Genomic DNA, 15,117 nt, shown 5'->3' on the forward strand with positions numbered 1-15,117 from the left:
TCTTTGGTGCTCTCTTTTCTAAGTGTAAAGTTTGCAGCCTGTCTGACTTCTCTACAGAAGTTCTTTCTTAAATTTAATCATGCTTTTTGGCCATCTTTGGTTAATGATCACATATTGGTTATATATGTGATCAACAATTTTGAGACAAATGACCAGGACTGTGACACTACTCAAGGATGCCAGTGTAACCTGGATTCTCATACTGTGAAATTGCATATCCCATCATACTTGGAAGTTTGCTGTTCCAACACTTAAAAATGGCAGATTGTTCTCCGAACATGGAGAAATTATTCCCAAAGGACATTAAAAATGAGATTTTGAATACTGCTATAAATGTAAAAGGCACATCTTTGAGCTTTTTTTTCTCTAAGACTCAGAGCAAACAGAGTCAGAAGTTTCTGGAGTGATTACCATGATATTTTTCCTGGTGCATGAAACGTTGTGCTGAAACTGCTGTCACATGCAAACAAAAGGACCAGTGTACACATCAAGAAAAAAACCTGTTGGCTTGCTTTTGGTTGCTGTAGTGTGTAGGGAAATTGAGAAACTTTGGAAATAAATTTTCAAAACGTAAATAAAATACGAGGCGCTTTAAAAAAAAAAAAAATCTGCTTTTATCTACAAATATCTGCTCAAAAGCAAGACAGCTTCCTTTGAATAATTGTTAAACCGAGTGCAAACTTAGAGGGGTTTGCTGTATTTACAGAGATGAAGCTGCCTGCTTTGCTATTCAGAAGGGATTACAAGCATCTCGTAGTAACATCAAGTTGTTTAAGCATAATGATATGGCTGACCTTGAACGACTGTTGAAAGAACAAGAGACTGAAGATCAAAAGGTACCATTCCTTTGAAGAAATATTTGTGCTCTTTTGTGCCACCTCCCCCACGTTTTTTTACTGGGTCTTGTAATTGAGTGGGTGCAGTGCTTATATAGGCAGTTACTCAGTTTTCGTAAATCTCTATTGTACAGTTAATGTCGCTTGTGTAATTAAGGTAATTTTAAAATATATGTGTATTAATTTGTATTTGTCTGCCTAACGACTAGAATTGAGCTCATGGGAATTAGTAGCAGGGGGATATCTTTATGGACAGGTGACTGAAGTGACATATTGTTCAATTTTTTTTTTAAATCCTATTGCAGAGATTTTTAGGTCTCTGAGAAATTTGTGTAACTGCATTTACCTAAAAAATTATGCAAGTTAATTATGACTGGAAATGCCACATTATAAAATCAACACAAAAATGGCTAGTCCTAACCCTTTAATTTATAGAATCAACATAGTTGATTTTTTTTCCTTGGTTTTCCCCTGTCTTGCATTCAGCTCTTGAGATATTCTCTCTCTTGAAAAATTTGAGTCAGTTTGATGTCTTGCTTCTCATTCTGACAGTAGTGCTAAAGGGTGTCCAAAAACTGTTACTAAGATCAGGATCAGCAAGTACAGAGGACTTGGTTAAACAAGTTTTGAAAGAATTAACTGAGTAGCTATCATGATTATATGGTTCGTTCACGGAATGCTGGCAAGTTACAGGCAATTGGAAGAAAGCTGGTTCTGGGGTAACACATAGAAAAAGTAAAGTAGATAAAGTGTCAATCAGCTTAACATCTGTGTAAATCAGTAATGGATCTGATTAATAGCAAATTTATAGATAACATACGAGTTAACATACCTTCATGGAAAATACATTCTGTCAGATAATCTTTACATGGGTTTTTAGATGTGGCTGTCAGACTAATTTGTGTAACACATTTGGTTTGTTGGAGCAGAGTGCTTTGAATTAGCTACATGGTTAAAGTTTCTTAATGTAATTAGCTGAATGTGAACATAAAGTTGGTGGGCAAGAGCTTAATACAGACCATGTGTGTATAATTAAGACGTTCTGAGTAGAAAAGGGTAGATCATACCACTGGAGTTGGTACAGCTTGTGGAGTGGACTGTACCACTAGTTTATGCCTGTCACTCGGAAAAGTCAAATAGATGTTTGCTGAATCAACTTTTTACAAGAACTGAAAAATATAAGAAGCATGACTTGATATCCTTGATCAGAAAATATCAATAAGGTTTAGAGTAAATAACAGAGGAACGGCATTTTAAGGCTGCAAAGCTCAAGTTATGCCTCTGAAGTTTAAGCAGAAGCAAGTGCAAGGTATATTTATGGCGTGCATTGTTCAGAGAGCAGACAAGGACTTTGTAACTTGAGTGTTATGAATACTTTTGCACTGTGTTTTGTAAAGTCACTATTTTTAAGAAGTTTGTGCTGCATGGTGAATCCCGGTGCTCAAACCACTTGTTGAAAAGTCTTCTGAAGGCTTAGACTAATGCTCAGTATATGAGAGAGCAAAATTTGTAGTATTTGTTCTCCAGGTGCATTGTTTGTGTTTTATGCATAAAGGTCAAATGGATTGGTTATGATTTCTTGCAAAACAAGGCATCTTAAATCTTGTCTATCAGTCAAAAGCTTTAAAATTATTATAAAATAAATAAAATAAAAATAAAAAGTACTCCAATGAGGCATTTCAACTATCGTTGAAAAATTAAATTTAGTTTAAACTAAAGTAAGAGCTTCTTTGAAAAAGATACCATTCCCTTAAAAAAAACCTTCCTATCAAAAACTTCAGAGCTTTACTTGTTAGTAACAATTGATATGAACTGAAACTGTGTCTTTCTCTGAAGAATCCTCGCAAGGCCCGTGTAACCCGAAGGTTTATTGTAGTTGAAGGACTGTACATGAACACAGGAGACATTTGCCCTCTTCCAGAGTTGGTAAGTGGTTTTAATTTGCCTTTTGAACTACATATGAAATGGTAATGAAGTAATGGTATTGTGTAATTAAGCCTACATTGAAAAGCTCTGCATGCAGTTTTTTTTGTTTACCTTCCTGCTTTCTCATATGTTCATGAAATGGTGATCTCAAATCTTACCTTGTTTTGAAACTTCTGATTAGGATCTGAAGCTGTTGAGTCTTAGAAATTAATATCTGGTTATAGTCTTAGTTTTTAACCTGTAAAGTATAATGTATTTTCAGCTACACTGTATGATACTGAATCATAAACTAGGTTATTTCAAAAAAAGTTTCAAAGAAACCTTCACACAACTTCACACACACAGAAACAGTGACTCCAAGGAAAATATTTTCTATTCAGCATAAAACAGCTTTTTATTCAGGCTCTCTTCTAGTAGATAACGGAAGAAATGCTACGAAAACATATCATCTTGAAAGTACCTCATAATCTATTAAAAAAAAAATCACAGTTTCTTTATATGTGAACATTTATGAAATTTGTTCTGGCATTACATGGTGGAATAATTTTGAAGGCTTTTAAAATGTACTAATGACAGAACACAACTCTAAAACTGACATTTGTTCAGTATTCAGAATACTGTCCTTTTCTTTCTTTGCCTTACCTCCCCCACGCATTTTGTTACCAGATTCTGATGGACTTGTCTTATATTTTAAATAATTTTCTTTGTTTTAGATAAAGTTGAAGTATAAGTACAAAGTTAGAATATTTTTGGAGGAGAGCCTTTCCTTTGGAGTCCTTGGAGAACATGGAAGAGGAATTACTGAACACTTTGGAATAAATGTATGTGCTTTTTTTGTTGTGAATGAGAGATTTGCACGGGACCAAATTATGCAATTGTTTTCTAATACCTATGGCATTAACAATGTTTAGGAGTGTACCCTCTGTGTCCTGTTGTTTTCACTTAAAGTGTCTTACTACCAAATATGGAAAAGAAAAAATTAATTTAGAAAAGGAAACAGCCAGTGTTACTGTGATGCTTGCCAACTACCATCTGATTAATTGACTTACATGTTAAATTAATTTTCAATTAACTGACTTTTTTAGTTAACTTCATTTATAGACATAGTCTTTCAGAGCCTGGCAAAAAAAAGTATTTGCAGCTCTGAAGTGAAGAAAACCGGTTGTGCCTCTGAGGTTCAAAGTCTGTTTTCAGTATCACATTCTACCTCCTACTGACTACAGTGGCACTACTTATATTTTTAAAGGACACTGTCACACTGAATGCTTTGTGGAATCGTCACCAGTATCTAAATAATTTGTTTTATCTGTTTGTGTTCTTCACATTGCAACGCCTGGGAAAGAGAGAGCCTATGGAAATTATTTACAGATCCAGAAATCTCAGTTTCTAAAGTCCTTTCTGTATTGTTTAAAATTATTATTTAAGTTGTAGCTTCATTTTCTTATGTGATAGTTTGGTGTAGTATTCATGATAATATGAAACAAGATATATCTTTAATAGATTTAACTTATAAATAGTCTTCATGTAATCAAAAACATCTCTAAATAACTTGTTGGTTTAACTGGCAGATCGATGATATAGATCTTATTAGTGCAAACATGGAAAATTCACTGGCTTCTATTGGAGGATTTTGCTGTGGAAGATCTTTTATTATTGACCATCAGGTAAGCCAGGTCTCATTTTAATTGGTGTGGCATGATTACTTACTTAGAAATGAGATTTAGTTACTAATATCAATTTGCAAGGAGTATTATGAATGGATGATTATGCAGTATTTGGTTCCATGTGGAAACAAGCTGGTTCTATGAAATACTGTGGATGAATTGGAGAACTGCTTTTAAATCCTTCTGTGTACTGATAGGTGTGGAGGGGAGAGTTTGTTTATGTGTATACGAATGAACTTTTAGAACATTGCCTGTACTGCTACACAAAAATTTGATTATTTTTTTTAACCCCACAGAGACTGTCTGGTCAAGGCTACTGCTTTTCTGCATCCCTACCTCCTTTGTTAGCTGCTGCTGCTATTGAGGCTCTGAATATTATGGAAGATAATCCAGGTACTTAATTCAGGAAGATATGTTACCTCAGTCTTTCTTCACCCAGAACTAATAGCTCGTACTTCTCCCCACTTTGATTCCTCACCTTTTTACTCTGAAGGCCTCTCTGTTTTTCAGCTAATTAATTTTACATGCATGGCTTTTTCTTCATGTTATTTCCCACTCTGCTTTTCTCTTCAGTGTTTCTTCCCCTTTCTTTCTTAGAGCCGAAAATGTTAGCTGAGACTGGAGGACAGAGATGTGTTTTACAAAGCAAATAAGAAACTTTTATTCTGCTTTTATTTTTGCTTTTTCCTTGAAAACAGTTTCCTTCAAGACAAATGGAGGAAGAGAAGGTTAGACAGAAACAAATGGAAATATATTTCCTCAGGACTGAACAACCATTTCCTTCCCACTTGCACTGCATAATTTTTTTATCTTTTCCAAGTAAGCATTCAGGCAAGAATCTCAGGGATTACCATGGTGCAACCTGCCTGCAGTCTTGGCAGGGCCAAATACAGGGCATTTGGATAAAGTTGTCAGGCAGGAGATTCTGCTGTAGGAGTCAAGAGAATTGCCCTTGTTGCTAGAATCACAGAATGATTTGGGTTGGAAGGAACCTTAAAGATCAGTGAGAGCGCTGAATCCTGGAGTCAGGATCAGACCTCTGCTAGACCACCAGAGAAAGACTTTTTTTTTTTTGGTAGGGCGTGGAGGGGCTGAGAGGCATATTAGGACAAAACTGGCCAAATTGTATGTATTTGTTTTTAACCTTCATTTGCATCAACAGGTTGGAGAACAGCTGCAGAGGTGAAGTAATTAATTTGTCACAAATAAATCAAAATTATTAGTTAGCCCATGCCCAGTCCTCTGAAGTGAAGTCAAGAAAAAATTAAAGTAAGTTAACAGCACTAGTGGAGTAGTGCTAGTTGTAGTGGAGGGTCAGCCTTCACCAAGGAAAAGAGCCAAGGTTTGCAGATCCAGGAGTCTGTTTCCTCTTTAAGAATCTGCAGTGAGCTGGGGAAAGGATGAAGGATCAATGAGCAGAGTCTGTGTGGCAGTAGATATTTTACAGGTATTCGTATGTTGGACCTGCTGTTTGAATCCCGTTACCAAGTGTTTGTGTTATCCCTTCCATATGACCATGAACCAGTGCAGCTGGAGAAATGAGGTAAAGGGAAGTAGTGCATTTGTCAGGTCTTAAAAGCTTCTTATTTCCTGGCAGAAGTGGAAATCAGAAACATTAAGAAGAGTAGTGAAGAGACTTAGTAGTTCAATAGATATGCATATTTTAGTTTTATTCCAAATGCTATTTTTGACATTTTAGATTTAGAGAAACATGAAGTAGAAATGGGATATCTAAGTCTTTCCTTTCTCTTCCTTTTTTTCTTTTTTTTGTGTGTGTGTGTAGACATTTTTCAGACTCTCCGGGCTAAATGCGAACACATTCACAAAGCTTTACAGGGGTAAGTGTGGGATTTGGGGCTTTTTTGGCTTTTATTTGGCTATACCTTTATAATGCCAACTTTAAAGAACTCTTTTTACACAAATCTGTTTCTTAGAGATGCTTGGAGTGGGATATGTACACAAAATGATGTATGTATTAGGGGAAGAAAATCATCCTTTCCCAACTGTTTCTGTTATGCTGCTAAAAAAATCCAAGTTTTTAAAATCTCTTACAGGTTTTGAAATGAGATTAAACCTTAATGCTAGTGAGGAAGTTTGCAAGCTCTTATACATTTAAATCCTTAAGAGAGTGTAAAAGCACTCAGTGATACAAAGTGTTGATAAACGTTTTGAAAATTGTCTAAGGAAAAACATTTGGGATGAATCTTAACAGATGCTCTTTCAGACATCTCAACGCACCCTTCACTCACCTTTAATATAATATTGTTCTTACATATGAGATTTGAATGTTAAATAGTAATAGAAGTACCCACTGTTCTGGAAGCACATTGGAAATTGCCAGAATTTATCTGAAAAATAAGGTTTAAAATTTCCTAACACTATGCTGGTTTTTTTAAAAGTTGGCTACACTGAATAATTACCTATTTTTTCCTGACAGGTGTTGGTACTAAAAACAATACAGCAGTGACTGTGACTATTCAAGGCCTGTTTAATGTGCAGAAATTGTGCACTTGTATTTTACAAATCTTTTTTTCAACAATTTTCTGTTACATATTACAGAAATCAATAACATTTAAAAACAGTCATACAAAATCTCTAATGTATGATTGATTATATTAATTTCTTTGGGATGATCCTACCATCAAATAAGCCCGATATTCTTAAAATGTGTGTTAGGCAAGCTCATCAAAGCCTGGAAATCAAAATTAGAGCCAATGGTTCATATGCATTTATATGACCTGTTTATTTAGGAGACCAGAGGTCTTGCTTGGATATTGGAGGGGAATAACTCAGTCCTGAATGTGTGTAATGTGTCCAGGCAATGACAGTCAAATGTCAGTCATTCAGTCAAATTCTAGGAACCCAATTAACAACTGTCCCTACGTACAAATGAGGGAACAATTCCAGTCATATAACTAGTTTCAGAGGAGCTTCTGGCTAAGTGCCAGATGATGTTGTAAAGATTTTCTACAGGAAATAATTTTAAATCAGAAATCTTACCAAAAAAGTAAACCTTGTCCTTCTTATCCCTTAAGTGAATAAAAAGATTTATTATTTATTATTATTTATTTTCTTTATGTAAACTCCAGAGACTTGACCTAGCTACCTGGGTTTTTATCAGCAACATGCAAGCCTAACATGAGCACTTCTCCTACATCTTCATAAGGATACTTTAAGAATTTCTGAATTATTAATCCTTTTTGCAAAAGGAGGAGTCACTGTTGTTACACAAATTTACTGAAACTCCTTAGGAAAGACATTTGCTTGATAAGTTTTGTTGTCTTTATGTATTGCAAGCTAAAATGCACATATGCTTTTTCTACATTAGTATTAGTAAAGTGAAATATCCATCTTTTCTCACTCGCCACCTAATAAGGGTAGAACTTCAACAGGTGTCTTTTGAGTAGGATGTGCATCAAAGGCTTTTTATTTGTTTCAGGATTTCTGGCTTAAAAGTAGTGGGAGAATCCTTTTCTCCAGCACTGCACTTGCAGTTGGAGGAGAGCTGTGGATCTCGAGAAAATGATGTGAAGTTACTCAAAAGAGTTGTGGATTATGTAAGTGTCCCTATGACAATTAAAATACGTCACTGCCTTTGAATGTTAATAATGAATGAAGGGTAGAGAGGCTTGTTGGGTAACTTGTTGAAATATCGTGCAGAAATGGTGCAAGAAACTAGGTTTCTTTGCTGATTATAGGGCTGTATTATAGATCATCTTCTAAGTGTTTCTTGCTGTAGATACTTAGTTCTGTAGCACTGGATTAAAAAAATATATATTATTAGACCTTTTACTTCAGGAAATAGTTATTTCCCATTATGTACTTGAAAACTTGAACTTGCACATAAAACTGCTTCTTAGACAACTTTTATAATGTTTATAAGAGTTCAGGTGGTGTATTTTAACCATTTGAGGTCAAACTTTGCTTCTTTGAGTCCATGAACTTACTTTCTTTTTTTTCTGTGAAGAGTCTCATGTTCTATATGCAGTATTTTTTCCTTTTTCAATACACAGGGGTTTTCTTTCTCCCACATGAAGGAGATAAAGGTTGATGGAGAAGTTTTATATATCAGGTGGCAGGTAAACAAGACTACATAACAGAAGGAAATCCTGAAGATGATTTCCTTGAAAATGTGCTTAAATATGATTTAATTGCCTGCTTAATACGGCATGTTTGCCTGGTTACTTGAAGATGAAAACTAAAGACACTACACCTTTACTTGTTTTATGTGCTAATGCAGTATTGAAATTAGAGATGATTTTGTACAACCTTCCAGACTTCCATCTGGGAAAGAACTTCCAGTTATCCTGGCACCAGATTAGTAGAAGTTAGTGATAGGTATTTGGTGACCACAAGGATATGCCATCAGAACTTCCCAGGTTGACAACTGCTGTATTTTCTTTATCTGTAGTGCATGAACAGTGGTGTTGCATTAACACAGGCTTGCTATCTGGAGAAGGAAGAAAAATGCCTTCCTCCACCCAGGTTAGTGAAAGTCAATGTGCTACTTCATTTTGCTGGATATGACTCCCTACCTCTTTTCATACAATGATGGGGTTTTGTTTGGCAGACTGCTTTGAGTAGTTGGTCCTCCGAAAAATGGGACGGGCTCTGTCTTGAGGTGTATTTTCAGTGACTGTTCCAGGCTGCTAATACCATGAAGTAACTGTATCAAAACTACCTGAATCTCAGTGGTCAGCATGTAGCCTATTGGCAGGCACATTTCCGTGAGCTGCACATCTGCAGGCAAAAAGGATAACAGATTTCTGTGGTGTGTATGGTGGGACCCTGGAGGGGTGGACAAAAAAGGTAGCCTGACCACTTGTGTTTAGTCATGTCTTGTTTCTGGTTGAATTTGAATTCATAATAATTTCCCTAGAGATGGTGATCCTTAATGTGTTGAAATTAGCACAAGATAATTCTAAAGCTGAAGGCTAGGAGTGAAGTTTACTGTGTGTGTCTGGTTTTTCTTTTCTAGTATTCGAGTAGTGATAACAGTGGAACAAACAGAACAAGAACTGGACAAAGCTGCATCACTTCTTAAGGAAGCGGCGCAGTCTGTGTTGAATTAGACTGCTGCTTTGGGTTCCTCTTTCCCCAGATTATTGGGATAAGTGTTTCACACTGCATAGCAACTTCCAGATTCTTCCACTGATGGCACTGAAACATGACTAACAAAATTGTTCCAGAGTAGTACAAATGCAGTGAGGGGAAAAACGCTGAATTTTGGAATTGGTGAATGACACTGTGTTCTTCCAATTCAAACTCTACTGTTTACTGTCATTTCTTAAAAGGGGATATCACTGTTGCATTTATGACTCTTTTGTAAGTGTAATCTAAAAAGTTTTAAATTTATTTCTTCAGACCCTTCAGCATTTTCAAAAATGTGTATGAACATCTTGTTTCCCCCAAAACCAAATAAAATCTGTTGGTTTTTGTGCATTTTCTCAGAACGTAGGAACTTCAGATAAGTTTCAAGGAATTATCCCTTCTTGCCTCCCAAATGAAAATAGACTGTTCCTAACACTGCCAAAAGGAAGAAAATAACACATGAGGATATAATTTTGTGCTATATTATATCATTTATTATTGAGTTACAATAATAACTCAATATTGAGTTAAAGAGGGAGGAACTTTAATTCTTTTTTGTTTATATATCTTTCTTTAACCATTTTTTGGAAGCCAGGTTTTAAGAATGCCCGGCCAGAGAATTCCATTATCTAAACAGTAAATTCATATTAAATACTATTTGCTTCCTGCATTCCATGTGTAATTATATGCGTGTTTGATACTATGGGTTAAGTTTTTCATATTATTAACTTTAAAATGTCTAATCTCAAACCTCTGAATTGTGAAACTGGTGTAATTCTGATGTAGCGTGTTCCAGTTAGGGGATCTTTGCACCAGTCTTGAAGAGGGGTCATAGGCAACATGAAAAATGAACCAAGATTTTGAAACAGCAGCTAAATACTAGCTTGTCAAACTACTTTGATATGTGCTAAGTTTTATGTCTAAACAGGTATATCTTAGAAGGGAAGACTCACAGCTACTGAGAGGTTAGGTGGTGCAAATGCTACTGAAACACAGCTCAATCCACGCACATAAAATTCCCAAGTAATTTGACAGTAATGTTTGGAGGCTGTGCTGTCAGGATTTTCAGTAAGTACAGATGGACATTACATATACGAACACATTACATCAATAAGGAAACTGGTAAGGAAGGGTGTACCTTTTTATAAAACAAAAAACAGCTTTGTATTTCAGGACTTTGCTCTAAGAATGCTTGTCTAAAAATTTTGTATTCTGCCTGATCTGTGTTGTTTTGTACTTACGTGCCTTTTTGGTTGCTGCTACAAGGACTGCAGGACTGTTTTTGAGAAACACCATTGTTAAATAAAAAGTTAATCATGTTTGATTCAGATTTTTACTTAATTAGATTTTGTAGCACGATCGACCATATATTGTTGAATATTCTATATCAGATAAGCACAGACTACGTTGCCTCCTTCAGTTCACAGTGACTGTTTCTGGCTTTCAAAACTTTCAGCTGTGTACATTAAGATACAACAGCTAAAGTTGTGTTGGGGCACTTTTGTGGTTGTTGCTTGACTATTTTGAAATAGTCAAATCATTATCTGTGGATGTAGAAAAGCCTTCATCCCAATGTGAAAGGGTACCCCTATTTCACTGACATTTATGTTTTTCTCTGTTACTGTGAATAAAAGCCTGTGAGAAGCCAACAATTTAAAAGAGAAAAACAAATGGGTGGAATGAAGCTGATTCCCATTTTACAGACTGGAACTGAAGTGCAGAACAGTCCAACCTCAAGACCCTCAAAGACTGAGAGAAATGGAAATTCAAAGTTATCACTATACTTTAAGCTCGTGAGCCATTTTTTATTTGATTGATGAAACCTTCATATTCGAGTAAACTCAAACCTTTGATGTATAAGCATGGAACAAGTGAGGTACTTTGATTCCAGTGCAGCATAATAAATGGTTTTGGAGTTAAGGTAAACCTGGGGAGGTAAGCAAATCACCATTTAGCATTGAAATCCTAGGTTGCAGAATCTATATATTCACTTTTCACATTTTATTTTGGATTGTCTGCAAATGGGGTGGACTATTTTGTTGCACTTAGAGAACTAGAAATAACTTTTAGATACATGGGTTCATGTTATTATTTTTGTTCTTGGTCTTTTTTTGCTTTAAAATGAAGTGATGACAACTGTAGTAGCAGGAAGCAGAGTGAAATTTCTATCAGTTTTCAAAGCTGTAACTAAGTGGTTCTGATGAAATAAAAGTTAAAAAGTGTTGCTGAGAGATACCATGATCTGATTCATTTGACAAACACATGCCCACCATTAAAACACTGGTAAAACTGTCTTTGTCCATTTTTGTTGTTTACCAGTGTATAGAAAAGAAACGTTTAGATCACACTGAAGTGAACACCTTAAAGTACTGTTATGACGTGTGTTTAACTGACAGGTTACATGCATGGTCTGTGTGAGAAATTAAGACACTTACTAGATGTTACTGGTGGAGAGGGATATCCCTGCACAGTTGAAGCATGTCTGGCCCTCTTGGTTTTGACTTTTTAGATAAATGTCTCTGACATGGCAAGCAGATGAAGGGAAGGATGGCTCTGGGGAAAAGAGTTGATGGGGGTTAGGGAGACACCAGGTGATTCTGGTTAAACTTCTGACATTTAAAAATCAGAAGGCTGTTAAGGTGCTTAACTTCTCAGTGCTCTAGGCTGATAAATATATGAACAAGCCTTTGTTAGTTGCTTTGTAGTTGTGTTTGGATGAAGTGGGATTTTTCCATCCATTTCTTCAGATGTAGGCATGAGAGTGGGGTCAAGTGGAAAGCTATTCCACAAGATGCTGAAAGATGAATCAAACACAAGGGCTGTATCCCAAACTTCAAAGTACCTATTGAAAATAAATATTGGGATGCCAAATTTTATTTAAATTAATTTGTGTCTTTTGCTTTGCCAAGTATTTGGAACAGAGTTTCAGCTAAGTGGGTAATAAATCCGGTATTATAAATAGTGATCAAAATAAGTGCTGTTAATTTTTTTTATTGACGATTAATATCTGGTAGCTGAGAAAGAATGCATTTTAACTGTAGAAAGTTGGCCATTTACTGAAATTTTCCTGAGGAAAGCAATTTTTTGCCATATTTGGAGACTGGGGTGGACTGGAAAGAATTTACACTTTGAAGGTATTTTAGCCAGAAGAAAGATGTCTGTGTGATGTGCGTATATTTTCCTACTTTATATATATAATATATATATATTCTTATTTTAAAGATATCTATTTTCCTTAAATATTTAAAGTAATTGATTGCTATTTGTGTAGGTTCATGATTTTTATAGGGAAAAATACAGATGCCTTTTCTGTTTGTTATAGTAATCATTGTTTTTGGACAGGAGGTGAAATGCGTAAGGAGAGTATTAAGAAAGAAAGAGGCGTATGGCTGAATAACTTTGATTTTATTTTTTTTTTCACTTTTGAAATACGATCCCAGTCAATGCACAGAATGGTGTACTGTCTCCCTTCTGTCATTCCATCTGGACTTTATTAATAATTTTAAACAGGGTTGTGGAGTGTTGGCAATCACTGGCTTATGAAGCTGCTACCGCGAAAGTGTCTTGCATTTTAAGATGGCTGGAGAAATGTACATGAGCTGTAAATGCTGCTTAAACAGAGGAAATATTTACAACTAACACAAAGCATTTGTACATTAAACTGTTTCAGTGTCCTAATAAAAGGAAGTGTCTGGATAACATTTCTTCTTGTGTTTTTATGTTCTTTGGCAGTTTTTGTGGTAATAAGATAATGGACTTACTCTGTCTTGCTGTTGATGGATTTTCCAGATTTTAGTTTCTTGTCCAGTGTGTACTAGGTCGTTACAAAATATGCATAGTAGAAGTCACATAAACTAATAAATCTGCTGAATTGTACCTACAAGGGAAGGACAGTTCTCTACATGACCAATTTCTAATACTTAGGTTGCACACACTTATTGAAAACTGCTGTTGGAAACTAGACACTAGGCCAGATACAGTTTTGTTCTGACTCAGTGTAGAATTTCTGATGTATCAATGAGCTGGGGTCCAAAGGAAATATGCCCCAGCTTTGAGACAACTTTACAGAAGAAAGTACTGCAGTTTTCCCTACCATATTTTATGGATAAGTTTTCTCTATTTGCCACTGCTGTTAAAGGTGTTACCACCTGACTTTGCATGCTGTTCGGGTAACCGAGGTGCTACAGGGGATTCAGAGCTGGCAAAACCCTGTAAGTACTGGAGTAGAAGGAAAAGCTTAAATAGAATTTGAAACGCATAGTCCATTGGTTAGCTTACATTTTATGCAGGCCAGAAATAAGTGGTTGTCTCACTCTATTCAGCACTTGTCATACTGCGCTCCTGTTCTGGTTCCAGCAATTCAAGGAAGACAAGAACAGATTGAAGAACGTCCAGAGGAGGGTCACAAAGATGACCAAGGTACTGGAGAACCTGCTCTGTGCAGGAAGGCTGAAGGATTCAGGTGTATTGTGCCTGAGATTTTCAAAATGTGGCTGGACAGGGTGCTGGATCATTTCATTTAGGCTGCCTTTCCCACAAAATGTTGGATCAGATGATCTTTTGAGGTCCCTTCCAACCTGGGCTGTTCGCTGATTTTGTAGTTCTGTGATTGTTACTCAGAACGTGGAAATAATTTTCCGCACTCGGACTAATCAAAGTTGGGTTTCATTTGGTGCAAGCCCTTTGTTGGTTACCAGTGTCACAGTAGGTGTTGAGAGAGTGGAAGAGGAAGAATTTAAACTCCACGCATTACTATAAGAACAAGTTAGGCTGATGATTGGGAAGATAAGAAAGGTGATGAAACACCAGCACTTCATGATAACCTGAGCGGTGGCTTTGAACTCCTGTCGTCATTTGTAGTGGTTTGGACTCTTTCTGTTCTTAAACATAACAAGATAATGAAATGGTTACAGTTCTCTACAGTTAATTGATGAAAGATCAAATATGTATTTTTTTGTTTTAACTTTGTCCAGGATGATGTTTTTTAATAAGCTACCTTCAGTTGTGTTTATTGTGTTTGTACTGAGTGAAGTTTTGCCTTGGTGTCAGTACTGAATGTGAACTTTAATTAGAGAATCTAAACAGACTGTGATACCCTTTACCTTTGTATGCAGCCTTTAAGTGTAAAATACGGGAGTATTTAGGGGGCCTTTAAAGTAGCTGCTAATATACTCGATGGTAATGAAATTCCTACCTATGTTCAGATGGAATATTTTATTGGTAAAATATTCCTTTTGAAAACAGCTAGGCAAAAACACCCACCCACACACAACCTCCTAACAGTTTTGAGCAGGGCTAAGGGGTGGCATCCAATGGTAAGGTTTGGAAAAGTTTTGGCCACTGCAAGCCTTAAAATGAAAAAACAAAACCTAGAACTTCAGCATATGTGTACTGCTTTGGCTGAAGAGATTCTTTGTGCAGCCAGCAGGGCAGAAGTTTAGTAAGCTAACTCAGGGGTGAAGGGATTTCTGTTTCTGTTTTGAGGAGACTAGTGGAGGAAAAGGACATAATGTACCCATGAAGGCTACATGAATTCACACAGAAATACTTAAATTAACAAACTTGTTTTCTTGGCTGCTGAATAATGATGTTGATGATGT

General features: G+C 36.1%; 1 protein-coding gene across 1 annotated transcript in view; it reads left to right on the forward strand.

Moving 5' to 3' along the window:
• Positions 1 to 13,218, forward strand: part of SPTLC1 (serine palmitoyltransferase long chain base subunit 1) — a 30,482-nt gene extending 17,264 nt beyond the window's left edge. The window contains exons 7-15 of the mRNA XM_027653122.1: positions 707 to 836; positions 2,673 to 2,762; positions 3,476 to 3,583; positions 4,331 to 4,426; positions 4,723 to 4,819; positions 6,210 to 6,264; positions 7,866 to 7,983; positions 8,838 to 8,911; positions 9,405 to 13,218. Of these exons, the coding sequence (XP_027508923.1) occupies positions 707 to 836; positions 2,673 to 2,762; positions 3,476 to 3,583; positions 4,331 to 4,426; positions 4,723 to 4,819; positions 6,210 to 6,264; positions 7,866 to 7,983; positions 8,838 to 8,911; positions 9,405 to 9,498 (862 nt within the window). The 3' untranslated portion in view covers positions 9,499 to 13,218. The remainder of the gene's footprint in view (positions 1 to 706; positions 837 to 2,672; positions 2,763 to 3,475; positions 3,584 to 4,330; positions 4,427 to 4,722; positions 4,820 to 6,209; positions 6,265 to 7,865; positions 7,984 to 8,837; positions 8,912 to 9,404) is intronic.
• Positions 13,219 to 15,117: the final 1,899 nt, after the last annotated feature.

Source organism: Corapipo altera, unplaced genomic scaffold (genome assembly GCF_003945725.1).
Source record: "Corapipo altera isolate COAL_440 unplaced genomic scaffold, ASM394572v1 61305, whole genome shotgun sequence".
Classification (NCBI taxonomy): domain Eukaryota; kingdom Metazoa; phylum Chordata; class Aves; order Passeriformes; family Pipridae; genus Corapipo; species Corapipo altera.